The following is a 26,547-nucleotide window of genomic DNA, read 5'->3' on the forward strand; positions in this document are numbered from 1 at the left end:
GTGACTTGAAAGCTCACAGTTGTTAATAAAACTTGGCCAGCAAGATCTCGTCTATAGTCTAACCAAGCTGCACTGGTGAAACCTTATAGGTTGAAACAGTGGCCATTTGTATGCAGCCCTTAAAATGAAATAATATTGACTCAAAACCTAGATATGACTTATTGTTGTTTGATGTACAAAAAGTACTGCAGACAAAAAGTCCTATTGAAATAACTCTGTTTATAAACCTGTATTATTCCCAATTATTTATTCCAATGTTAATGTGGTTTTTAGAATGAGAAAGTTCCGGAACCTGATGAACTGCGAGCGTTGGCTGTTGCAGATTTGAAAAGGGAACTTGAGGATGTGAAAGGAGCCAGAATCAACCTGGAGAAAGACAAACATAAACTTCTGCAAGAAAAGGTAAAAAAAAATATTATTGTTTGCTGCCTTTGCAATTATGTTTTTTAGTTATCAATATAAAACACTATTGACAGTAAAAGAAATTCGAAACAAAGTTTAACTACGGTTTGGAAAAATGTTTTTTTTTCAAGAAAATTAAAAAATAATCTATGAAGTTAAAACCTTATATTTGAGACAAAAAAATCCCTTTTTGTTGTAAACAATAATGAACGACACAGTGAAATAAAATTTCTACAAAATAAATTGAAAATTTTAAGTATTGTTACTACAGAAGACTGGTCTTTAGCACAACTTAAAAATATTCTCAACATTTTATTACCAATTTTTTTTAAAACAAAGGAACGACTGCAAACAGCTGCAAACAATCTTGAGGATGAACTGAATGTTTCAATCAGTGAAGCCCAGTGTGAAAAAGGTGAAGTTCACATTTAGCAACTTTGTTGGGTTTGGGTAAAACAATATTAGAGTATCTGACAAACAAATTAAACCTGTAGATCCACTTTAATCAATCAAACAACAACACAAATATGGCCTAATGATACCATTGATATCTGGCAAACATTTAAAGCTGGGTCGTGATGCCCAAAATCTGAAACAGTTGTTTTTTTAATTCCTCTGCCTGATCAGTCTTATTCTGTCGGTCACTACACTTACTGCTTGTTCGACACGGAAATTTGAGAATAATTTTTTAAAGTACCCTAAGGAGAACATTTTCTTAAAATTGTCTTGTACTGAGCAATGATCCCAACCCCTATGGTCACTACCAACTTTTTATGTGTGGCCTTTCATGAAAAATATGCTGACTCCTGATTTGAGCATGGCAGTATTGCGCAATCCTTGAACCCAAAATGGGAGCGCCTGAAAGATTATTTTTACTTTTGCTGCAAGAAATAATTGTTATTGGTATCGCTTTTGTAGTTTTTTTTTTTGTGTGTGTAACACGAACTATGCAGTAATAAAACTGTACAAGGAAAGTAGCGCCCTCAAATGATGCAGCTTTGTCAACTGTTCTTCACTATGTTAAACTCACTGCGCGGCTTTTAAGCTTGGGTCGTGAGAATTAAAACAACATTTTGAAAAAAGTCAGGGCAGCATTAATTAAAGGTTGGAAACTATTGGTATCGATGGTCTTCAGTAATTAAATCTCCATCAAATTCGTCCAACCAGACTGCTAGCATCTGTGTTAGTTTGCCAACCAATTGTTATTAGAGCAACCCCCTGTGTTTGTATAACTGGCCAGCCATAAGTGCTCTTTCCCAATATGTTGTAAAAGCAATGGTGCTTATTTCAGATGATGTGTCATTGCGGGTAACATGTCTGTATGCTGGGATTAGGAAGTTACCCTTTAGAAACCATAAACTTGAACCTATTCAATCTTAGGTTACGTAGAACAGTTCAATTATTAAAAAATGTAAGATTCTTGATAGGGCTGTTACTCTTACATTATTTAGGGTCAGCCAAAGATCAAAATAAACTGTTTTTTGTTTTCAGATAAAGTTACTGAACTTCAGTCTGACTTGGAGCAAGTTGTAGCCGAGAAGAAACGACTTGAGACCGCTTTGAAAAACGTTTCAGACGAATTGAATTCAAGCAGGTGAAAAAAATGATGATTAGTTGACTTTTTTACATAATATTAAATTCTTTAACTTAAAATACTTCAGATCCAAGAACTTGTGCTAATGATGATAGCAGTTGTGTTTATGATGTATGTTTACTGCAATGCTAATCAACTGTTCTTATCTCTAGCATTGGTTCTCAAATAAAATTAATTTTACTGAAAAACTAAATTATTTATTCGATTGTAAATTACGGCTTTTAAAGTTTTCACAATCAAGCAAATGTGATGAGCAGTTTTAAGTCCAACCAACAAATGGTGATATTCATAAATCCAAAGCTTACTAACTGCTGAAAATTAATTAACCATGATAGTAACAATGACAAAAAAACACGCCCCAAACAAAACTTTCCTTTCAGAATGGAGAAAAACGAGTTGGACGACGCCATAGAAATGCTCGATACTCAACATCAAGATGAGATGACCGAGATCATCCAGATCAGAAACAACCTTTCCTCACAACTCAAGGAAGCTCAAACTCAACTGAGCAATGTGAAGGTGAACTTATTAACTGTGAAAATGCATAACTGAAACATGTGGCAGCCAAATCTGTCTTAATTTTTAACAATTGTTATGGTTGGGATGATTATTTAAGAGAATGATATAGAGCTGAGCTCCACCTGTTGCAATACCCCCACAAAAATAGTTGTTTATGTCGTTTGTAGATTTAACATGTGTGAATTAAACAAGGTTTTGTCTGTTTTCTTTGCCCAACTTTCATCATGTAAATATCCACACAGTGTCAGTAAACCTGTTGTCCATCATTTCAGAACGAGAATAAACAAAATCAAGCAGAGATGGCAATTCTTAAAGAGAAACTTCAATCTATGGAAAGTCAAAAGAGTTCGGAGGAGGAAAACGTCCTCCTTAAGACACAAGAGATGCTGAAATCTGAAAAGGAAGACATTGCCAGGCAACTTCAAGAGGCACATGAAAATATTCGCAATCTTGAGAATAATCTGACGGAAGCTCAAGAAATCCTCTTGGATGTTGAAACGGAAGCAAAAGATGCAGAAGAGAAGTTGACAGATGCCATCAGGGAGAAAGAAGATGCGGTTGCTAGGAACACAGAGCTGGAAGCTGAGATCTCACATCTGATGGAAATGCTCCAGCAGCAGGCTAGGGAGAGCTTACAGACGATCACAGAGGCGGAGTCAAGAGTTGATGAGGTAGAATCGAGGAGAAAAAAGATGGAAGAGGAGCAGAAAGCGACTTTGATCAAGATGGACGAATTGAAAAACGAACATCTAAAAGTGATCCAGGACATGGATGTCTTCCGGGAAGATCAACTTAAATCCGAAGATGAGTTTTCTGCCACGCTGGAAGAGAAAAATGAAGAAGTGAAAACACTGAAGGAAGAGCTTGCTCTTCTGCTGGAAGAGGAAAGGAAGAGAAAAGAGGAACTTCATGTTCATGAGAGTGATGCGGAGGAAGGGACTCTTTTGAAGAGCGAGATCCGACGACTGGAGGAGAGACTTGAAGTTCTGGTCGAGGAACGAAATTCACTGAAAACAAACGTTTCTGCAACCGAGAAGAAAGTGTCTGAGTTGCAGAGAATTGTGGATGCAAAAGATTCTGTCATCCAGGAGTTGAACTCACAGGTTGACGAGATGAAGAAGGAATCTGCCTCCGACCTTCAAGAGGCGGTGTCTGGTTATGAGGAGAAAATGAATCAAATCCGGAAAGACACCCAGGAAGAGGTTGAAAAGATGAAGAGGAAACAGGAGGATGAAATTAAAAACATTCAGTGTGATTTCGATTCCCAAGCTTTAACGTTGGAAGCTGAGTATGAAGATCGTTTAACCTCGCTGCAGGAAGAAATTGAGAAGTCTCGGGTCTTGAGGTCAGAACTAGAGGCAAAGATCAAATCTCTTCAGTTGGAAAAAGAGTCCGAGGTCCAACTGATCCAGGAGAGGATGCAGAAGTCTTCTGCTGATGAACAAACTGAAGTCGACGCTCAAATAAAAGAAATTGAGGGAAGGTTTAGAGAAGAGACGGAAGAATGGGAGGTCGTGGAGAAGAAGCTTCAACAGAGAGTGCTCGATGCTGAGGAGGAATGTAAAAGTCTTCATCAATCTTTGGATGCAAACGAAGCAAACTTTGAAACAGAGAAGAGAAGGTTGATGGTGGAGTTTGGTGAAGAAAGAGATGCTCTTGTTGAGAAATTTGAATCTGCTGGAAAGGAGAAAGAGGTTTCCTATCAACTTATGGTGGAAGATCTGAAGAAAAAAAAAGAGTCAGAATACTTAGAAACATCAATTGTTCACCAGGATAGAGTTGCTTCCTTGGAAAAAGACATCCAAGAAGTGCAAGATGAAAAAACTCTGATGGAAGAAGAGCTCGTTTCCACAAAGAATGATCAGACACTTCTTCAACAACAGCTGGAGGAGAAAGAAGTGGAATGGATGAAGAAGCTGAAAGATATGGAGGAGGAGTTGGAAGCTGCACAGAATGATGTCGTACTGATGTCAGAGCATCTGGATCAGGAGAAAAAGAAGTGGAAGAAGGAGATGACATCAGCTGTTGAGAAGATGAGACTGGATCACAAGGAGGAAGTGAAGAAGATGCAGCAGCATGGAGACACTGGTGATGAGGCAATAAATAAGATTAACGAACTCACAGAAACAAATCAAGAGCTTGAGATTGAAATCGCCAAAGTCCAAAAATCTTTCCAAGAAGCGAGCGCGGAAGTGAAGCAAAATTACGAAACTAAAATCACAAACCTTGAATCCGAGATCAAGAATCTGCAGATTTCAACTTCCACCAATCTCTCCTCGGCTTCTCCACCTCAGCAAGACATCGATAAGATGCTGCAAGAGATCCGGGATCGAGATCTTAGTGGATGGGAAAAGGGAGATTTATCAAAGGAAGATATCAGCTCGTTGCTTGAAGTTATTAAAGGTCAGTGAATGGCAAGCGTGGAAAAGCAGTTTAATAGCAAGTTTGCATTGGTTTTAGTGATATGAAAAATACATTGGCACACTTTCTCTTTCAACATAGCATTTGATATATCTATCTGTCGTAATCGAATCATTGAAAAGATTGTATTTTGGAGTTTTAAAGTTCGATAAAAGTTTTCTCTCAACACACATGTCAGTGTGGGTCATTGTTTAAAGTTGGTTCCATTATATTTTTGTAGAGAGAGACCAAGTGATCAACCTGCTGAGAACCAAGAACAAAAATACCACAGAAAAAAGTAAGTATAGAATTGGTGACACGTTGGCAAACGTGTCGGATTGTTGCTCTGTGCAGTGTAATTTTTTATCACTGGTGGACTGTGCTAAGGTCCTTTTAAAGCTCATAAACAGTCCTGTTTCAAATTGAAAATCTCAAGTAAAATTAAAAAAACAGCAACTTCTTTCTGGCCCTAATCACATCGGGCTCCTTTGCTTTTGTCTAGTTTATGATGATATGTTTGTGTGTGGAATTAACTTTTGTTTAATTTAAGGCACTGTGGATTTGGAGGAGAAATGTCGAGAATTAAATGAGGAGCGCGACCAAATATTGGCTGTGATATCTCAGAAGACGAAAGAAAATCGACAATTGAAAGATGAGATCCAGAGAATGTTGGATACACTGAGTACAGGGCAGACTGCACTCGCAAAGGTGGGTTTAGCATTATGGAAAATTGCCGTTCCCATGATGAGCGTGAACATAAATTTCATTGCTTTATGGATGGTCTTTATGCATATCTCTTTAGTAACTTTTAAATGCAAAAAAAGAATTGTTTTTATACCACCTTCTAGACTAAGCTTCTCAATAACCACGTTTGGTTTCAAGGTGACCTCAAAAAGTATTGTGCTTGCGTTAGTTTCATTTGCTTAACATGGGATAATAAGTTATGCATGTACGATGTGATTCTACTGTGGCAAACGACTAATTCGCACTGTAACGTATAAATGTCGTTTATCGTTCTTTAAAACTTGACCTCAATATTTCTGCTCCACAGGTTGAAGAAGAGAACAAAGCTCTGAAGGAGAAATATGAAGGATTTGATCAGGAGATGACGAAGGAAACCGTGGGAAGATTGTCGAAACTAATCAGTGAGAGAGATTTGGAAATTGAATCCCTCAAACAAAAATGCCAGACTCTCTTGGATGTCCTCCAGCAACAAGAGAACATGCGTAAGTTGCATAAACGTGGTTCTGAGATGGCAATTTATAATAAGATTTCTATGTTGCTTTGTCATTTGCAATGTTATTTCTGTTGAAAAAACTTTTTCTCTTATTTTGACAACATTTTCCACTCTAAGCAATCGGTCGTTACGAAGACTTAATGATGTTTTTCTTCACAGCTTCATCACCAGGAGGCAGCACAGAGCAGTCGGTGTCATCTCAGCAGGTCCAGGCCCTTCTACGAGACCGTGAGACTCTGTCACAGCAGGTACGACAGCTTCTAACGGAGCGTGACCACCTGGTGGCGCTGGTGAACAACAAACACCAGGAGGCGCTCTTGTTCCAAGAGGAGGCTCGCAAGGCTTCGGAGGCGGTGGAGAAGGACACGGCTGAAAACTCTAAGTTGCAAGTCGATTTTGGGAACTTGGTTCACGATTATGAGCAGCTGGAGATGAAGTTGAATTCTGTTCAGCGTGAACTTGGAAGGTTTAAAGAGGATTCGAATCACTTGGAGGTTAGATGTAGTGTCTGAAGAAGTGTCCAAATTAAAAAGTTCGGATCGTATCTATAGAGTGCTGATGCTGGCCTGGCGATCACTGTAGCTTTCGTAATGGCAATCGTTTTTGGAGCAGTTTATTAAGAAATAAACCAACGTGTTGGTACTTTAAGCGATTATTTTTTATCAAACAATTTGACCGATTTCTCCTCCAGGAGACGAAAGAAATCCTCTTCTCCAAGCTTGAGATCCCACCAGATCAGCAACCTCCTCTGAGATCGGATGCGAGTCGTGGTTCGGAGAAGAGCAACGAAGAGCTGGAAAAGATCCTCGAAAAGAAAACGGAATCACTCCTCCAGAAAGATCTCCTCCTCCAGGAAACAGTGAAGAAACGGGAGGATCTTGATTCAAAGGTTCGGCACGTAACCATGGCAACATCTCTGCCGCCATATCCTAAAATTTAAAGTTTCTACATTCGTGACATTTTAGTTTGTGACGACACAAAGGTTACAGACAAAAAACCCGCCATCGTCCTTTAAACTGTAGCTCGTCGTTTCTGACTGACATACAAAGGTCTTAAAATCTAATATTCTAATGATAACATCTCTAAATTGTGTAAATTTTCCCAATATCCGTTTTAAGTAACAATGATCGTTTCCTTAAAGTGAGGACTGGGAGGTGTTTGTCCTAAGCTGGCACAGAAACAATTCAAAATTCTCCAAATCCGAACAATCTTGATCAGTTTGGCGAGCAGATTTTCCTCATTAGATTATATTCGCAGGTCGGGCAGTTGCTGAAAGATATCAAGGAGAAAGACATCCTGATACACAAGAAGATGGAGGAATCTTCACTGATGGGAAACGATCTTGCACGGAAAACGAACGAAGTTGGGATTTTGAGGAAGTCTGTTGAAAACTTGAGGGAACAAGTGAGTTTTTAAGTGATAAAAAACATGTGAACTCCTGACTGTGGCCCATGGAATCGTAGATGTTGAAATAATTTGAAGCAATGACTTTCAACCTTTTTACACTTGCGAAAAAATTTAAACGATTTTACGAACTGTGGATTTGATTCAATCTAAACTAACGTGTGATGAACAGAATATATTATTAAAAAATAAATACTTATTAAGGCAAAAAGATGCACTTTGCTCCAGAAATAAAATCCACTTGAGGTAAAAATAATATATATTGCGAAACCGGTAGGAAAAATAACGGGCAGGCTTGAACACAGGTGTAAAGTTTCCCTAGAAAATCCTTTAAATTTATCCAAATATTGTTGTTTAATGTTGTAATATAACAGGTCGCTTCCTGTACGTATGAAAGCAACTTGCTTCGAGAGAAGACTGCCTCACTCGAAAGATCGGCCGAAGATAAAAACTCTGAAAGTTCAGCATTTCAGGTAAAAATTTTCCAGGTTTCCACTGGATTCCTCTTATCGTGATACATTTTGAAACAATTGGAGAATTACTCGCATTTTTTTGTAAATCTTCAAAACAAGCAATAAAGCCTTTGCAAATGTTAAGAAATCATTTTTCAGATGTTTCGTTTGTATCTACAATCATTCTCAATGCGAAATGCAGGCGAGCGTTATTGTGTGCTTATTCCAGGTGTTATTGTAACGGGCAAAGCTTCACGGCAGTTTAGCTGCAACATTGTGTAATTTTCCATCCCAGCATGTCCGTAGTTTCTATCACTATAACTGGACCCACAGCCGAGGTTTTGCGACTTTTTAACATTTTAACTCGAAACGTTTCCAGGAAACCAACGCCCAACTTGCGATGCTTCTGAAAGAACGTGAATACGAGTTAGAGGCGATGAGAGAAAAGGTTTCGAGCGTCAACGATGTATTACAAAGAAACGAACAGGTTCGGGAAATACTTAATAAGGAGGAAATCACCGGGTTTGCTAAAAGGGGAATTCCCGGTTTGCTAACTCAATTTTTTTTTTTTTGAAAACGGGGAGCAAAAGTGTGTCCATATATTTTTGATTTAAATAACAAAACTTGGTATTTTACACTAACTTCAAAAACCCTTAGTGCCGTACTTTGTGGGAATTATGATTAAATTTGATAAATGCCAGTATCAAATCTTAATATTACAAAGTGCTACTTGTTACGACGCTAACCAAACAAAACATAATCAGGGAAAAGATTCGGAAACGAGGAAATATTTGGAGGAACTTGATCGATTGAAGAGAGAAGCAACTTCAGCCAAACACGAACGTGATCAGGTACGGTTGACTGCTTTAGGCGTGACTGACATTCTTTACAAAAACCTATTTCAGTGTTTCTTAACCATCGGCGCCAGACCGCGTATATATTTTTATCGGTCCTCCAACATATATTATTTGAACCAAATGAATTTTCTGGTGTACGAAGTACCTTTGCACATAGGATTTCCTGTTTAGTTTGTATATTTGTTCTTTCCAAGACATTTTCGATTTGATTTCGTTAATCTGCCAGGCCGCAAAAGTATGGTTTGAAACTTTACCGGTCCGCATGTGCAAAAGAGAACCACAGCTCTATTCTGAGTATTATTAATACCAAAAAAATACCACCTCACGACTAAAACTTTCAATGCGCAAGAATCCATTTACAAACCTGCAACAAAGGTTTCGTATTTTCCCAAATATCTGCATAACTCGCAGAACAAACTACCTGTGTCGGTCATACTGTTGGCGTTCTACTGAATACTAAACTGCTCGTTTTGCGCCAAAAAAAGTCACCCCCAAGTGGAAGTCTTTGCTCGGCCGTTTGGTCGGCAAAGTCGTCTGATAGTCACACCAGCTCCACTGATGAGACCTTATAGGCCAACGCAGTGCCCATCTGTATGCAGCTTACACTATTCTACTCTCTTTCCAACAACCCTGTGTGTATTTTACAGATAATGTTGACGTTGAAACAGAAACAGTTGGAAGCTCAAAGAGCGAACGAAGAACTCCGGATGTTGAGAGACAAGGAATCAAAACTTCAGTCGGAGTTGACGCGACTGAGGGGTCATCTCGTACAGGTGAGGATACATTGTTGTTTTCATGGGATGAATTTTTGCATTTAGGGTTATTTTAGGTGTTTAAACGCACATGTCAGAAATGGTACAGACAACGGCTGTTTTACTGTGATTTTAACCTTTTTTGTTATGAAACCTGTTTTGCTTGAGTAACGCGAATATTAAAACCCAGGACACGTGTGATTTTAAGATTTTGAACTCAGTTTAAAAGTCATATGGTCAACATTTTTATATTCGAAACCATGTGACATTTCTAATTGCATGAACTTCATCACCATAAGTAAATATTCACTTTGAATGTCATTCCGAGCTCCGTTGTAACTTGTGTCTTAACTTGTTTTGTTTTAACCTTGAACGTTTACCTTCAAGGTCGAAGAGACTTACACCCAGGAAGCGGTCCTCTCATCCGATCGGGAACAAGCTCTCCGCAAGCAGTTGGAACAAATCCAGTTTCGTAGCGAGAGCGTTCACGAAGCTAGCGAGCAATCGAAACAACAGGTTGAAAGTTTGCAGGAGCAACTCCGCTCCATGGCCGCACAGAGAGACCAAGTCATGTACAAGTTACAGGTAAGCCGGGGAATACCCGTACGTAGGAACGTCGACAGTATTAACAGCTTGGTGAAATTTCTATGATGGAAATAAATTGTCCACTATAAATCCGTTACATTTCATACTGGAGTTTTTTTAATACATCAGATGGATATTGTTGACATCCTTGCAGTTTGTAATGCTTGTGGCTCCACTATGAACACGTTTGGCGTAGGGTTGTGGAGGCGCGACACACTTAAGGTTGACAAAGTAAGCAGAGAAAATAGAGTTTAAGGCAGTGACCTTTTTCTTCCCAACCGTAAGCGAAAATAGTTGCAATTTTGTATAACAACATAACTTGCGAGTATTGAAATAAATGCAATAACTTCTTACTGTACAAACCCTGCCTTATTTGTTGACGATCCTTTGTATTATTTCACATTGTGACAATTTGTGTTTCCAGTTATCGCAAGAGCAGTGCGCTCAATACGCATCTGCATTGCAACAACTTCAAGCAGCCGCCGAACGAATGCAGAGAGAGGAAGCTTCCATGTATTCAGCGCAACTTGACAAGATCAGACAACAGTACCATGTTAAAGAAAAGGAAGCGAAGACGATGTCAGACACTGTTGCTACTCTAAAGGTCCGTGTTTTAAGTTGTTTTGTTTAATTTTCACATGTAAAGCACAGTAGAGGCTTCTTCCCTTTCAGATAGCAGGTCTAAAACCTTGAGTGAAAATTCCTTTTTCATATTTTTGCTTGAAAATTAATTTTTTCGTGTTCATAATATATGACATTGTTCTTGCTATCTTAACTTTCAGTACTGACGAAGAGAAAAATAAACATTGCTTTTTTCTCTCTTCAACTTTAGTATTATGAAACAAACAACCATAACTTTCCTTGTGCGTTTAGGCCAAACTCGATGACGTCAACGAGGCTTTGGAATCGGCGTCACGCTTGAATGCACAGCTCGAGTTAAAGGAACAAACCATCGATCGATTAAAGGAAATTGGTGAGAATTTTTTTTTGAAACATTTTCAGTTCCTCAATCGTTTTGCTTACTTTGGTCTCGTGGAAGTGGAAATGGATGGAGTTTTGTTTAACAATCCAACCTTTAATTGTTCTTTATTTCCACTAAAAAAAATCGGAAAATACTAATACACCGGGATACAGAATTTTTGCCAAACTTGATCCACATTTAAGTCTGCGTAACATAGAAATCTGTGCGAATTGTAATGTTTAGGTTTGAACACAGCAACCACCTGTTATTTTTGGTTATATACTGGAATTAAAATACTACGCTAAATTGGATCTATAATCTTCGCACAGATTTCTATGTTACCTAGGCTTATGTGTGGATCAAGTTTGCCGCAAAGTTTGCGTCCCGGTGTTATTGTATTCTCCCAATACAACAAACAACCCAATGTGAGGAATATTTCAGTTTGCCTGTCGAGTGATACTTTCTCCGAGCCTGGGGTGATTTTTTAGTTTTTTGTCGAACCCGGGTTAATCTCTGCAGGCAACTGTGACACTGGGTGGCGCTCACACGCGCCGGCAGAGATCGACTCGGGTTTTCGATGTTTTCTTCGTTCAAACTAACCGACCTTCGTGTGCATTGGAAGATTATGAGTTGTTTTTATGTTTTCTCTGCTTGCCTTGCTTTGGTTGCTTTACGTTCGGTTGCCATTAGCAACGTAATCTCAGCTGGCAATCTGTGATCGTCGGCACCCGTTGTGACATCACAGTTGTCGATGAGATTGCGGTGAAGGTGGAAAATTTCAACTCAGCCAAGCGAGTGGAAAAAAGGTGTAAAGAGGTCAAGGGAGCAGAATAATTTTGAAACATTTCCATCGGCCAGTTTGTACTATTTTACAATCTGAGGTAAAAGGTTTGAGATAAATAAATCGTATTCAGCTTTAGGAAGATTTTGTACGCGTGAGACCAGAGAATTTGAAAGGTCAAGGAGTGCTTTGCTCATTCGAGGGAAAGGTTCTGTTTTCAGTTCAAGAAATAAAAAATATCATGCTATGCTGTGTTGGGTTTACTGCATTAGGAACTGATTGGGAGTTTATCCTCACTCAGTTTCAAGTGCACTACATTCAGTACTGCACCAACACGTGTGAGGATTATCGAGAGAAGATATGAATGTTGGGATTTTTAAGACCAAACTTTACAGAAGGGTTGATTTTATTGGGTTGCATTTCAACCCCTATGTTTTTTCTGGAATTCCTTCAGCATAAAATTGGTTTGTCCTGGTTTTCGTTTGTTTAACACAAGAAAATATTTTTGCTTAAACTTTAAATTGAATAAATTTCGACAACAACTAAAAATCGAACACGTTTTAGTTTCGGAAAAACAACTTAACCTTGAAGAAACCCAGGATCGACTTCACGCTTTGAACGCCAGAAATGAAACCATGGTCGATAAGTAAGTGGTGAATATTATTTATTTTATCGGTTCGTATCACACAATACTGTACGTTTTCATCATTCCCAATACATGATTGATTCATTGAGTGACATGACCAAACGCGCATTTTCGAAGCGCTGTTCGGTCCTTCCAAGTAATGAAAACAAGATATAATGTACCACAAAGTGTAGTGGTCTTCGGCTGGCTTGTCAGCTGATCAGTCACAGGCTGCTGTGATGAAAGCTGGGAGGTCGAAACTCTGTCTGCAACTCAACAACATAATATTTGTATATTTTCCAGGGAATTGGTAAAGAATTTGTTGGTCGGTTATTTTGGAAGTCCAACCAACAAACAACCTGACGTTCTCCGTCTCATCGCCAGCGTCATTGGTTTTACTCAGGTAAAAGGGGCTTTGTGACGTTTGTGTTACCTGGGTTTGAAACTTCCCGCTCATGTTGCATTGCATTGTGGGATTAAAATTAGCACCACGTGATTACGAAATGTCGATTTTTTCGGTTGATGTTTCGCTACAGATAAAAAAAGTGATGCAATAAATTGTTGGAATTGATTCGATTTCGTTTAATGAAGCAAACTATTGAAGTAACTTGTTTTGTACTTTTATACCATACACTGCAGTACAAATGTTAATCATTGTGACATAAAGTCAATGAAAACGCTCCGCAATATAAAGCGCAAACAAAATTGAACCTCAAGACACGTTGTAACACCAACTGACAAGGCATTAAAGTTGTTGTGCTCAACAAACTCTGGTATCAATTTGTCAGATAGGAACTGTTAAAAATATGCAACTATGAGAACAAATGGTTGAACCTTAAACCTTTCAAAGTACGTCATAACTTCAGCTGATAAATCCGCTCTGCTTTCGTTTCAGGACGAACTGATCAAGTTGGAAAAACCGAAAGCGAGTTGGGTCGGAGGGTGGATTCCCTGGGGAGGTAAAGGGGGAAGTCCCAGTCCGAAACAATCTCAAACCAACCAAGGCGAAAAGACGGATTTGAATGAGGTGAGTGGACGGCGTCAATGTTTCCTGTTCGGCGCGAATGCAAATGACGTCACACACTAGACCAGTGGTTCTCAAACTGTGGTACGCGAGAGCTTTTTAAGTGGTACGCGATTTAGTCTACTCCATACAATTTGCCGCACTTTGCAGAAGCCAAAACCGCTGCAAATACATGATGTCGTTTTTCTTTATTGTGTATTTGTGACGAAATAGTATCAACGTGAAATTGTTGCACTGTTGAAGTAATTCTGACATCGTGTATTCAACTGTGCAACAATTTCACGTTGATACTACTGCGTTACAAATGCACATATGTCATAACAGTTATGGTATAGTAATACGGTGGTACGCAGTGTATTAAAAAACAAATGAGCGGTACGTGATTGGAAAAAGTTTGAGAAACACTGCACTAGACAAATTAACTTTGGACACTTGTCTTTGTAATCTGTACAGATACCGACTATACAAAAGCAACGCCGTTTTTTGTTTCTTATGACGTACAAATTCTGACGTAACCACCCGTGACGTGGTTTATATTCTTAACATTTCTTCGTGTTTGCAGTCATTCTCCCAAATGTTCGTGAAATTTCTTGAAAACGAATCATCGAAGCAACCGGTGGCGAAACTTCCCGCTGCTGAGATGGTGAACGAAGCTCAACAACGAATGTCGCAGAGGAAGATCGCGTCAGAAGGTGCGGATGAATATGTAACATGTTGTGGTAGATTTAACACGGGTGTGGTTCGCGGTCGCTCTGAAATTCGTATGCCACCGCCAATGCAACATTATTTGCATTAATATATAATTATAATCCCGAATTCAAACACAAACCGTATTTATTTAATAACGAAAGGTTGGGTTTCTCAAACTGTGGGAGTTGTGTGTCTCTGCATCTACATTGAACCATAATTTACAAACAACAGCACAAAACAAAAGTTCAATCAATAAACTGTTTAACGATCGAACAATCAGACAAAAAACTTAAAAAAAAACCTGCTTTTATTTCATTCCCTACAAAGTCGCAAAAACAAGTTATCTCGCGATAGTCTACATCTGGAAAATCAACTTTTTGTCACTTCAGCGATAATTTTTTATTTGAAACAATTTTATGCAAGTTTGTTATTATCGTAGGTATACCAACACCAGCTTTTAACCCACCGGCAGGTGGCAGCAAAGACGTGCCAGTAAGGACGACGGTTGCAGGGCGTTATAACCCCTTCCTAGCACCAAGCTCCGTGCCCTCAACAGTCGGTAAGTAGGAAAACAATTAAATGTGTTTCAAATCCAGTTCTAAGACAACCGTTAAAAGTCAATGTCACTTTGGTTATTTAAATGAAGTTCGTCAAAATCATTCACAATTAAGCGGCGAAGGGTTATTTTTGAAACTTGCTTCATATACTATATATATTCATTTGTGTCTGGGATGTATCAGTGAACTGGATGATTAATCGGCATTAACATCAGTAGAAGCATTTGCAGTATTGCAATACCATATGGATGTGTAAATACTATCCAAAGTCTTGATTTTTAAGGAGCTGTTGGTTGCTTCTGATGAGATCACAATTTTAGTTTGGGTTTATATGTGATGCAATCATGTTGCTGAGTGAATGATTTGGTTTCGAGAAACTTCACTATAAAATAACTATTATCTGTCCTGCAGCGCCATCAAGTGGTTTGACTTCTCATCCGTTGATCCAACCCCTCACTCCGATCCTCCCCACTTTCACCCCAGTGGCTGGTATGAAACCGACGGCTGAACGCGATCTTCTGCAGGGAATTCTACATAATGACCAGAACACGTAGCACTCCGTGAAGATCATGTTCTGTTTATTTCAATCAAGTCTGTTGGAAGTTTTGTAGAACATCATCCTGTTGTTTGTGGTGAATTGTTGAAGAAATTTCCATTTATTGCAGATCAGGCTCGTGTTTAAATTTAATGCTTGATAAAATATCAGTTCTCCTCCCCCTCTAGTAACAAAATTATTAAAAAAGCCTCAGTGAATTCTATAAACATTTTGATAAAAAACACATGGTTTGGTGATCTAAGACAGAAACCTACATGCTCATACCAAACAGTGAAATATTATACTTACGACAAATACTCTTGCCATCTGTGCCCAATTATTAAAACTTGATATATTGTTTCAGCCTACTGTGATAAAATGGTCATCGTTATCACAAATCCTATAATATGTTGGTCCCTGGTTAGTTGCCATGCCAACAAAACTAGTTGTAACACTTGGCGCAGTACTTCCCTATCGCAGTTCACTGTCAAAAATGAATGGGGAAAATTGCTCTACTTTGTGAGGCTTCATGTTGGTTATTTTGTGGGCAATGGTGTTAATTTGTGTCATGTTTACATTAATAAGGGTTGCTAAACAACCCAAACAAAATGCCCACACGCTGGTTTTATGCCTGGTTTGTGTTAAAACAAGCACAACATTGTTTCACTTTCTGTCTGTTGTTTTTTTTTACTGTGGTACTTCATGCTTCAACCGAGATGTATTGATACTTAATATATTGAATATATTCAAATGTTGGTGCAATGTTAGAAAAGTTAAATACAAATAAACTGCTCAAACTTGTGTGCTAGCCAGTTGTAAGATATGTGTTTGTATTTTAACAAAATAAACCCCAACGTTTTAATTAAATACGTCATTAACTGTTTGGGCAGTTGGCATTTTAAGAAAAAATCTGAAAGTGTTTATTTAGGCTTCTTAGTTGCTTTTATAACCAACACAACTGGCTTTGAAACCCAATTAAGATCCCAAATCTACTTGGTCAAAACAAGACAGCCTAAATATGCATGGAAACCTGTAATTGCACGAAATAAAAAAGCACAAATGCTACAAAAAAATAAACAACACAGAGAGAAAGTACTGAAGAATTCTCATCAAAAATCCATTTAATTAATTTGAAAAAAAGCACACGATTCATAGTTTCACAATATCAATGGAATATTGAAAAAGATGTATTCGGATTTTTAGGCTTCCTACTCTGGTAAATTGCGCAACAATCGACTTGTTTACAAAATGTCATGACGAGTCTGCTATTCATCACATCACACAACGTGTCAACAGATAAAAACCATCCCCACTTCGTATCGTGAAGTAACTTGCACTGCAGGGAATTGTGTGAATTGAAGGTTTGTTTACGACATCTAATTCATTACAAGCAAAAGATTGCACTAAAGCAAATAGTTTCACCTCCAATGTTCAACTTCATAAACAAAATACAAACATCTGAATTTTTTTATCAAGCAAAAAATTACAATGAAGTGTAAGTTATGGGTAAAAGTGAAAAGCACTTTTAATTACAAACATGTATCAAAATAATATGAAATCCACAAAACAAATAGCAGGACGTTTGAAATCCTCAACACAATTTACATGAACAGTGTAAGTAGTTGGAGACCAGGTTGGTGTAACTGTCAATTTTGTCATACTAAGTTTGGCGAAGAAAGAAACGCAAAAGAATGGGATTGAATAATGTACATAAACTTTACACAAAGGAGCATTATTAACACAAAGTGAGTTTGAAATATCATATTGCCAAAGTTCTATTTTATTTTTGACAATTTAAACCAGGGGCATCCAACCATTCTGCCGTTAAGTCCACATGCAGTTTGGAAATAATTTTGCGATCAACTTGACAGGGAGCACTCTACATTTTAGAATTGGAACAGTCGATCATTTGTGCTATTTGCCCAAACAAAGATCAGTTCAATAATGTATTACATGTCATGAAATTTGTCAGATTAATTGACTTCATTTCAGAAATTTTTCCATTTACTACTCGGGACCTCTATGCTGGTTGGAAACCTCTGATTTAAACTGGAAACTAACATCACATGTACTTTTTAATTCAGCTGTGAAGTTTCAGAATAAACAACATTTACTGTGTAAATATGCATAAAGTTTGCTTCGAATAAAAACAATTAACTTTTTCACTTGAGTGGAAAACAGTGAAACGAGTTTTCCAGAAAATATTGTAAAAATTATTGAATCAATACAGCGTTTGTGCAAAACATAAAAAATGTCGACAAAGTTAAACAAAAACACATATATGAAGCAAAAACTTAGTGGGCATGGACGTAAGAAAGCCTAAATTTCCTAAGCGTAGTTGCAAATCCTAAAACACTATGCTCCATTCACACGTGTTAACCTTACATAGGGTTTTGCTACATTAATAATTGAATAAAATCATGATGAACACGCCGAGTGTTGTGAGGTCAAAAATAAACAACTGTAGACAAAAAATGTCGATAGAACAACAACTATATTAAATCATGACAACTTTTGACCTCACGGGTCTAAACATTTGCCGTTTTTAACTTGAAACAAATCAATGATAAAACAACATAACATCGCTATAGAAACCATGCACGTACTGCTACTGACGCCATCGCAAAATTTGCCACAACCCAGGTTTTCTTGCATTTGAAGAATTCCCTCGGAGAAAAATGTTAAAATTCATCTTCCGAACTTCCTTCAAGGAGCGTGAGTCGGTCACTGTGGTAAGCCCCACCCTGAAAACACAACATCCTTCAATACAGATTGGTGGCAACAGTAATAAATCAACCTTAAGTTATTCTTACAGTGGAGCTTTTTTGTAGGGTAGAGAGGTTTATTACATATTGGACTTACTGACATAATATTTGATTGTTTATTAACTGGAACACAAAATTCAAATATAAGTAGCTAGAATTTACTTCAGGTAAGGCTTAAGATATCTTTTTGAAGAGAAAGGTGGCTAAAAAATTATGGTAACCTTTTCTCCTAGAGACAATACAGTATGTTACAGAATCACAAAATTGACACTTTATTAAAACTTGGCATGGATAAAAATAATTCAAGCTGATTTTTTTCTACTGTTTTTCTATCCAATTTTAATTTGCAAATCTTTCAATAGTTTGGGAGTGGATGGTCGTGTACGAGTGTATCTCTGCGCTACAAAAGTGCCAAACTGTGTGTTGAATACCACATCTTGTACACAGATGCTAAGCAAACAACCGAACTTCAGACTTTGATACAGAGCAGGCTTGTTATACAAACAACACCCAAATGTGAACGGAGAAAAACAAGAGTAATTGAGTCGGATTGAATTGGGTGCTCACACTCAGCTCTGTTGTGGACGATTGAATAAGGAGAACTTTGTTTGTTTTGTGGGCGGGTAAACCACACATGATTACAAACCACTTTAATATTTTATGAACGCCCATATCTAGTTGCAGGCACTACTGTTGGGTGCATTTTACAGTCGATTTAACAAAATGTATCTCTAATTCTCTAATGAAATTTTTACCAACTGATTTACGTACTATTGATAAAGTTCAGTTCAAAATCACTTTCTACCAGTCGTAAATTGCAGCAAAACAACAGTTTGAATATACCATAGTGTTTCGTCACTAAGCATGTAATATAAGCTTTGATGAATTAGTAAAATTCTTTGCCAGGAAAAGTGTTTTTACCCAATTTGCAAGGAGGTATTGGCAACATGTAACATCTTACAAACTTGAACGCCACATGGTTGGTTAATTATCAACTTACCGTCTGATCTGTTAGTAAGAACTCCTTCTCTTGACCAAACTCCTGAAAATCAAATTGATAACAGTTAATGTTAAATTGTGGGATAAAATTTTGATTGTGATAAATCTGAATGCAAAAAACATGTTCTATCATCAAATGTTGATGTTGGAAAACAGAAAGTCATCAAAAAATCAATGACAATTTTTGAAACAACATTCACAATTAAATAAATCACAATTTACAAAATAAATATAATGTACAACAAAACACACAGGCCATCAAGCCACTAACATGTTTTAATACTAACAAGTTAAGAACAAAGTTTCTGGATATCTAAAGTACCATGCATGCAACCAATAACTTGAACAGAACAGATGAACTACTGTGAAATAGCTACCCAAGCAATTTACAACAGTTATACACACAACATTTATAATAAAATCAACCCACTGCTTCTATACTGAAAGGGTTTGGCACTTCAACCTAAATTTCAATCAACAATTTAAGAACTGGATGCTAAAACAACTTGTAACAACTGATAAAATTGTGTGAGTGTGAATGAATAGTCCTAAATAAAAAAAAAATCACAAGAAAACAGCAACATTTTTGTTAAATTACAACTAAATTCAAGTACAAACAAACATTATACTTGAAACGTCTGCTAAAAATGTCCAGCTTTAACTTTTCTATTGAAAGTTATCAACTCACCAAACTCAAAACTTTCATTTGTTTAGAGAACATAGTTTTTTAATAAAATACAAAACAAACCTTTAATCTTCTGCTGCGAATTCTTCCATACCGACGGCGTTTACATATTCTACACGTCACAAAAATCACAAACCCTGTCAAGAGCACGGCCAGAGAAGCAATTGCAGCAACTTGTGGACCTCCGTACTTTTTCTAAAAAATCATTATCATGTCAAAACCAAATACCTTTGTTATAACACAACATAAACATTATTTTACAGGCAGGATATATTGATATAAATTTAGCATTATCTTGGAATTAATAGAGAAAACGTCAGAAAGTGACTACAGGAATCAGGCGGTGAACGACGGATCTGTCTTTACAAATTAGTATTATATTCCTAGAATTCCAAAAGGATCAGCGCTAGTATAAGATCCTTATCACAGAAATATATGAGTTCTAGGAATGTAATATCTTGGAATTAAAAACAAAAAAAATTTCGGATAGCAGTCTTATATTTACCACAATATCTTCAGCAGCTTTCTTTGCCGAGTCAAAAATACTTCCAGAACCTGTGAGAACAGAACAGTATTTCTAAATCATAGAGATTTTCTTTGAAGGAAAGTTTTAGTCTTGAAATGTAGAAAATCCCTAATTTTAAATATCAATCTAGTTGTCTGCCATAGTTACAAAACAATAAACCTAATGTTACTCAACACTAACATTAAATTATACCTGTACTGCTAACTGCAGTTGTTGTTGTGGTTGTCTCCACTGAATTTGACGAAGATGTTGTTGTTGTTGTTTGTTTTAATGTTGTAGTTTTAGGTTTTATTGTTGTAGTAATAGGTGCTGTAGATGTTGTTGTGGTTGATGTTGTAGATATGGTGGTAGTGGTTGTAGAACTGGTTGTTAATGGACTTAAAGTCGGCGAAGGAGCTTCAGTTACAACAGGATCTTGTCTGTAAAATAAAAAGCATGTAATTTTTACGCACAATAAGTTATTTGAACATTTTATCAACGCATAGATTTGAAACAAAAGTCAATGTTATCTTGACTGTATCACATTTAATCCAATAATGTAGGCATAAGAACATGTAGTTTTAAACAAGCATGAAATCTTATACCCATGTGTTGTTTCTGGTGTTGTCGACTCAGTTGCTTTCTCTGTCCCAACATTCAAGGTCGTTTCCTCTGAGCCAGGGGTCGAGGTTGGTGAACTTGTATTGCCTTGTACAGAACTAGAATTGTTCTTTTCTACCACATTGGTGCTTCCATTGCCAGGTTTTGACAGTGAAACAGAAGACGTTTCAACAACTTCATAAGTAGTTGAGGTTTGCGGCACTGAAGTGTTTCCCACTCTACCAACTTCCGCTTCCTCCGTTGTACCGATGCTGGTCACAGGTTGTTGTGTTGAAGGAACAACAGTTGTTTCCATGGGAACTGTTGCACTGCTAGAAGATGCTGAAGATAGGGGTTTTGTTGTAGGACTTGTGATTCTCTCTGTACTAGTGGGAACTTCTGCTTCTGTTGTTGTTGTAATCTGGTCACTCTTATTTTCTTGTGAGGTTGATGAACTTGTACTAGATGTACTGGGACTAAGTTTTGCTTCTGTTTCTGCTTTTGTGTCCACTATTGTACTCTGGCTCTTTGAATCCTTCCCTGCGCTGGACTTTGTTGGAGCAACTGGTTCATTCTGACCAGATTCTATACTAGTTGTAGTTGTGCTTGATAAAGTTGTACTGAATGCTTCAACATTATTGCCACCATCAAAAGTAGTGGTCGTAACAGGTGTTACTGTGGCTGGTGGAGGTTCATTCGTGTTCCCTTTCTCAGTTGTTGTTGAAACAGTGGATGTGCTTGTTGGGGTGGAATCTTTTTCTTTAGTTTTTGCTGCCAGTGTTGTTGTCATGGATGGAGATTTTGTACTCAGCGTGGTTGTTGTGCTTGAAATTGTAGATGATGAAACTGGGTTTTCATCAGCATTGTTTTGAGAGCGAGAATAACAAACAAAACACAAAAGCAAAACCAATATCGCAGACTTTAAACGCGAGCAAATAAACTTCATTTTACACTTTTTATCATTAAACTACCAACTTCGGCTGAAACCAAGGCATTGATTTAAAAAATATACGTGTATTTAAGCATGTTGGATTTAGATACAACAGTCAGACACAATGGAACGCATGCATCTAAATAAATTCATAATTTTCATCTGAAATATTTTTATTATCGACTTTTCCACATACCCCTGTACCTTTACATTTATCTATTTAGGTTTACAACATGTCACTACAAATAGAAGCTTATCAGTTAAAAAAAATACACGGCAACAATTTTAACCTTCAAACTTTCTGAATCTGAACCAAAACCAACTCACGTAACTTTTGGAAACTACACACAGAAGAAAAAGTTTGCGCAACCACCATAGAAAATCTCCACGTTGGAAATCCAAAATATTTTTATTTAGACCTACTTTTATTTAATCCTATTCATCAAAAAACAGCAAACTGAAACGCCGATTAAAATACATAATTAAACAAATTATGTGAACTAGGCAACTACAACTAATGATAAAAAGGTGACAAAAATGAGTTACATTTTTTTCAAATTCAAGTATCCGATATTTAAGCCTGCGATCATTGCTGATAAATTCCCCGGTACTTTTTCTGTCAAGTTGTCTTTTGTTTTTTTGCGTAGAATAGGGGAATAAAGTTTTTTCAATCATGGCTTCTGTCCGCCGGCAGGTAATTTATTTCCAAAAACGGATATGTGCACACATTGCGCAATCAAATATATACTAGTTTTTGTGGAAAAATATTTAAAATAGTGTTGATTTAAAATAGTGTTTTTTCCATTCTTAATCAAAAGTAAAATAAAAGTTTGAGAACATAACATGCTGTAGCCTATAGGATTACCTCGCCGGAAGATTTTATTGGAAAATCTTTTATTTTGGTATTTTATTTAAGCCGGGAGTTACTCAGCAAGCTGACTCAGACGAATACTGGAGTGGAACCTCATTAAAACGATTCAACTTTGATGATGATGATGAAAATGAAGACAGCATCGAAAAAATTCAATTCGATGGTTCAACAGCTACACTTGTCAACAAAAGGTAAAATGCAATTGTTTCAACTGTTGTCTAAGCTAAACTAATAATATAATTGAACCCCAAACAAAAAAGTTTGTTATTTGTAATGATTTTTTTGGCGAGATTTGATTGCGCAGACCTTAAAATATGAAATTGGCCTTTCAAAAAGTTTGATATGCAAATCAGGATTCAAATTATTTTTATCTTTGTTGTTTTTATAGAAACCAAGCAAGTGTTTATGGTCATGGTGAAAAGAGTTACGTTGCTGAGGCAACTCCACCACGAGCCATGTCGGCCAGATCCCATCGGCCATCGATGCCAAAAAAACAACAATTTCAACCTTCATCTGCAACTTTACCTCCTGCTACAAAAATCGAATCAGTAAAATCCAACAATGTTCAACAAACCATGACCATCACAGAAGGTTGGAATTCATGGTTACAATAACCACAAGCTCGAAGAAACTTTAAAAATATTCAAATACTTCATTTGACAAATTGTTGTACGTTGTACCTGGAAAACAGAGCTGCATCTACAAAATAATATTATAATTACTGTCAGTAAATACACAGTCAATGTTTTATTAAATAAAAACATCATCATTTTTCATCTCAAGCTGCTTCCAACTATGACAAAAAAGCTGTTCCATCCGCAACAAACATGGCTCAACTTGAAACAGAAATCAACTCTCTTCGACGCCAACTTGTGCATGCAAAGCGAGATAGAGCTGCAGCTCCTTCAGTGTCGGACACTTTGCGTCATTTATTGGTGGGTAAAACTGCAAAGCCTACCCAGCAGCACCTAGTTTAAACCATTATTGTTTGTAATCAGATTGGCAATCCCTATGTACTTGAACTATACAAGTCGAAAGATGAAAAAACTAAGCTCTTGGACAGTGCAATTCATCGACATGATGGCAATGCAATTGTTGCAGTAACTCTTTTTATGCGAGACACACTAAAACGAGGTAAACTTTAAATTAATTATGTCTGGAAATGTTTAACTTCATATATTTATCTACTAATAAGGGAAACAGATTCTGATACAAAAATGGGCACTAAACATTACTTAAAATAATAAACATCTTACAATTGAAGGCCACTTACATTAGGTTTTAACATCATTACACATATCATGGTGACGATTATATATGGTGGCTATCTTGAATATATGGTGTATACATATTTGTAGATAGCAAAGAACGATAAATGTTTTCCTTATACTAAATAATTATTAACATACAAAATAAAAATGATTTGAAAGGCTCTAAACCTTACTTAAAATAATCCAAGGCAACTTATATAATGCTTTTAATAGCAAATATTTCATTGACAATTACATGGTTGCTGACAAAAAAATATGTTACATGTTTGTAGATATATTTAGCAAAGAACTGATGAGTCGTCCAGTGGCAGTGGATCATTATTGTGCTTATCTGCGAGAAGCTGGTGAAGTTGATGAACTACACGAAACATTAAGTGCCCTTGGTCGAACTGAAGAAGCTGCAATGTTGAAATATAAACAATGTCTTGCATCGACCGCAACAACCACTCCTGAAATTAGATCATCAGGGTTGAAAGACTGTATTAAGTGAGTTCCTTGTGAACAGAAAGTTACAATAAATGGCCCCATTACATAACCCAGATATTGGTAGACTCTTACCCAAAGATGGAGTCTGACCCACTTGTTCTTTCACATATATTACCAGGGGTTTGTATAAATGAGTGTTGCTCCGGAATGCTGTTCAGATTGTAGTAAAATGTATGTCATTTTAGTGCAAATGTTTTTGCTTTTCGGTTACAAAATAGCTTAGTTTAAAAACTATAGTGCAAACACTCTATGTTCACTTTATAGCCATTGGCTGGTCCAGTTTGTAATAATTTTTAGTTAATGATTTTGCCAACTGCTGTTTTTTAACTGAGTGAAATAATGTATAAATTTTCCATTGGGTTTTAAAAACTTATGTTTAACCCACAGTTATCATGTGAAAGCTACAAACAAACTTCTTTTTTCAGATATTATTTTGATGCTGACATTCGCCTTGCGAATGAAACCAGTGCAATATTTGAACAAATCGCGATGATGGAACGGCAATCGGCTGTGGAGGATGCTGACAGCGCTGCTGAGAAAACTGGTCAAGTCATGGTGTTTAAAAGTCACCCTCGTAAAGAAGCAATTATCCACAAACCAGTGGTGGACACTTTGTTTTATTGTTGTTATTATCATTGGGGAGAGGCAGAGGTAAATGTAAAAAATAACATGAAAAATGCTTCAATATGTTTTACCTGATTTCTTTGTATGTTTAGCTTATTGTTATCTGTTGTTTGTTTGTATATATATGGTTTTGCACAAAAATCCAACCTTGTTTTTCAGGGTCTTTTAAGTAGTCCCACTTCAATTCGCAATCAACATAAAATCAGTGAAAGGCAGTTTATGTTTACGACAATTGCAGCTTTGTGCAGAATGAGAAGGCAAAGTATTTCTGTTACACATACACTTTTGAAATGTTTGTTTAAACTAATTACAATTTTGCAGATGGCGTGATATAGAAACTTTGTTAACAGTTCCACGTTCATTGTTTCGGAGTTCAAGACTGCAAGCTGTTATTGGTTTTGATCGAGTGGTCGACGTTCTGAGTAAAAATCATGCTCCAGATGATGTCTGTTGTGTTTTTTACATTGTATTTTGCAACCTGTTCATATTCTTCCATGTTTTGTTTAAAGGCTCTTGCAAAATATTGCGCTGAAATTGAAACATCCGATAAAAGATTGGAAATGTCAATGAAACTGAAATGCTACAAAGTTGTAATTGATGTAAGGTTTTATCAGCTAACATATCGGTCATTAGGTTTCAGTGCCATTGCATTGAGCCTTAGCTGCTTGTGTAAACCATTTATCTAAAAATATAAATTATTACATATTATGTATTTTAACAACTGTCACACTACAGTGGATTTGAATTGAGGTAAATTATAAAGTTGAGTTTTTTGTACAGACTCTTGTTTATCAACGTGATCGACAGCAGTTGATGTTGTATCTTGATAAAATCCCGCAAGCTAACCAACATATGAGGCAGTATTTGTCAAATCAGTTAAGATCACAGGTGAGTTGCCATAACATAGGGTTGCCAGGCAAGTTTCATTGTAAAAATCTGTGATTGTGGAAAATGACAAAAAGTGCCTAAATGCCCAGAATGTCAAGACAAGACTCATAGCAGCCTGTAAATTATTGTAAGGTTCCCTAGTTTAAACCAATACCATGCTGCCATCAAATAACTTTCAATTGATAAACAAAACATAGTAACCCCAAGATTACACTAATCCACAAACAACACCAGTCAAGTTTTTGTTACACAGATTTTTGCTGTTAAGTATTTTACTGTTTTTCAGGAAATCAAATGGAAAAACTGATATAGTTTTTTGTAATCTGTCGGTTTCATCCACATCCAAGTTGATTTTAATCAGCATTTTGAACTTAACTCTATAACATTATGTGTGCAATGCTTTACATTATGTGATCTTTAATATTACTAAACTTTGGTTTGTCAACAAAATATCTGAATGTATATCGTGGTTATGTGTGTAACTTACCTGCAATGCAAATATACCCTAAATGTGTCAAAACCATTTGCCCATGTACAAAACACTTAG

General features: G+C 36.9%; 3 protein-coding genes across 4 annotated transcripts in view; 2 read left to right on the plus strand and 1 right to left on the minus strand.

The window, feature by feature from the left end:
* LOC145889622 (uncharacterized) overlaps positions 1–16,166 on the plus strand; it is a 31,176-nt gene extending 15,010 nt beyond the window's left edge. The window contains exons 12-35 of the mRNA XM_082980607.1: positions 274–402; positions 742–817; positions 1,894–1,996; positions 2,377–2,515; positions 2,788–4,918; positions 5,157–5,213; positions 5,466–5,623; positions 5,967–6,141; positions 6,312–6,646; positions 6,844–7,041; positions 7,410–7,556; positions 7,931–8,029; positions 8,388–8,495; positions 8,773–8,859; positions 9,513–9,638; positions 10,005–10,202; positions 10,627–10,806; positions 11,076–11,175; positions 12,509–12,590; positions 12,873–12,972; positions 13,465–13,596; positions 14,156–14,285; positions 14,723–14,842; positions 15,252–16,166. Of these exons, the coding sequence (XP_082836733.1) occupies positions 274–402; positions 742–817; positions 1,894–1,996; positions 2,377–2,515; positions 2,788–4,918; positions 5,157–5,213; positions 5,466–5,623; positions 5,967–6,141; positions 6,312–6,646; positions 6,844–7,041; positions 7,410–7,556; positions 7,931–8,029; positions 8,388–8,495; positions 8,773–8,859; positions 9,513–9,638; positions 10,005–10,202; positions 10,627–10,806; positions 11,076–11,175; positions 12,509–12,590; positions 12,873–12,972; positions 13,465–13,596; positions 14,156–14,285; positions 14,723–14,842; positions 15,252–15,394 (5,253 nt within the window). The 3' untranslated portion in view covers positions 15,395–16,166. The remainder of the gene's footprint in view (positions 1–273; positions 403–741; positions 818–1,893; positions 1,997–2,376; positions 2,516–2,787; positions 4,919–5,156; positions 5,214–5,465; positions 5,624–5,966; positions 6,142–6,311; positions 6,647–6,843; positions 7,042–7,409; positions 7,557–7,930; positions 8,030–8,387; positions 8,496–8,772; positions 8,860–9,512; positions 9,639–10,004; positions 10,203–10,626; positions 10,807–11,075; positions 11,176–12,508; positions 12,591–12,872; positions 12,973–13,464; positions 13,597–14,155; positions 14,286–14,722; positions 14,843–15,251) is intronic.
* A 226-nt stretch (positions 16,167–16,392) lies between these two features.
* On the minus strand, positions 16,393–21,905 carry LOC145888894 (uncharacterized). Its single transcript, XM_082979764.1, has 6 exons — positions 20,935–21,905; positions 20,543–20,769; positions 20,330–20,379; positions 19,888–20,019; positions 19,141–19,182; positions 16,393–18,119 (listed from the first exon to the last, which is right to left on the minus strand). Exons 1-6 carry the CDS (start codon positions 21,873–21,875, stop codon positions 18,057–18,059), a joined length of 1,455 nt encoding a protein of 484 aa, XP_082835890.1. The 5' UTR covers positions 21,876–21,905; the 3' UTR covers positions 16,393–18,056.
* Positions 21,906–22,485: 580 nt separating this feature from the next.
* On the plus strand, positions 22,486–26,462 carry LOC145889258 (spermatogenesis-defective protein 39 homolog). Of its 2 annotated transcripts, XM_082980179.1 has the most exons (12): positions 22,486–22,554; positions 22,777–22,922; positions 23,120–23,322; positions 23,515–23,666; positions 23,730–23,865; positions 24,275–24,488; positions 24,914–25,139; positions 25,272–25,369; positions 25,434–25,557; positions 25,622–25,711; positions 25,893–26,000; positions 26,287–26,462. In XM_082980179.1, exons 1-12 carry the CDS (start codon positions 22,534–22,536, stop codon positions 26,305–26,307), a joined length of 1,539 nt encoding a protein of 512 aa, XP_082836305.1. In that variant the 5' UTR covers positions 22,486–22,533; the 3' UTR covers positions 26,308–26,462. The 2 variants fall into 2 exon arrangements, with proteins under 2 accessions (XP_082836305.1, XP_082836304.1); XM_082980178.1 differs by having other exon boundaries at positions 25,893–26,462.
* Positions 26,463–26,547: the final 85 nt, after the last annotated feature.

Source organism: Ascidia mentula, chromosome 2 (assembly GCF_947561715.1).
Source record: "Ascidia mentula chromosome 2, kaAscMent1.1, whole genome shotgun sequence".
NCBI lineage: Eukaryota > Metazoa > Chordata > Ascidiacea > Phlebobranchia > Ascidiidae > Ascidia > Ascidia mentula.

What these genes read in the sequence shown, in the direction of transcription:
- LOC145889258 (XM_082980178.1), top strand. Translation starts at nt 22,534, where the DNA reads ATGGCTTCTGTCCGCCGGCAG. An exon ending in GGGTTGAAAGACTGTATTAA is followed by an intron (nt 24,489 to 24,913) that starts GTGAGTTCCTTG and finishes TTCTTTTTTCAG; the next exon opens with ATATTATTTTGATGCTGACA. An exon ending in ATCATTGGGGAGAGGCAGAG is followed by an intron (nt 25,140 to 25,271) that starts GTAAATGTAAAA and finishes CTTGTTTTTCAG; the next exon opens with GGTCTTTTAAGTAGTCCCAC.
- LOC145888894 (XM_082979764.1), bottom strand. Translation starts at nt 21,875, where the DNA reads ATGAAGTTTATTTGCTCGCGTTTAAAGTCTGCGATATTGGTTTTGCTT. An exon ending in AAGCTGCTGAAGATATTGTG is followed by an intron (nt 20,020 to 20,329) that starts GTAAATATAAGA and finishes ATGATTTTTTAG; the next exon opens with AAAAAGTACGGAGGTCCACA. An exon ending in TTCGCAGCAGAAGATTAAAG is followed by an intron (nt 19,183 to 19,887) that starts GTTTGTTTTGTA and finishes TTTGATTTTCAG; the next exon opens with GAGTTTGGTCAAGAGAAGGA.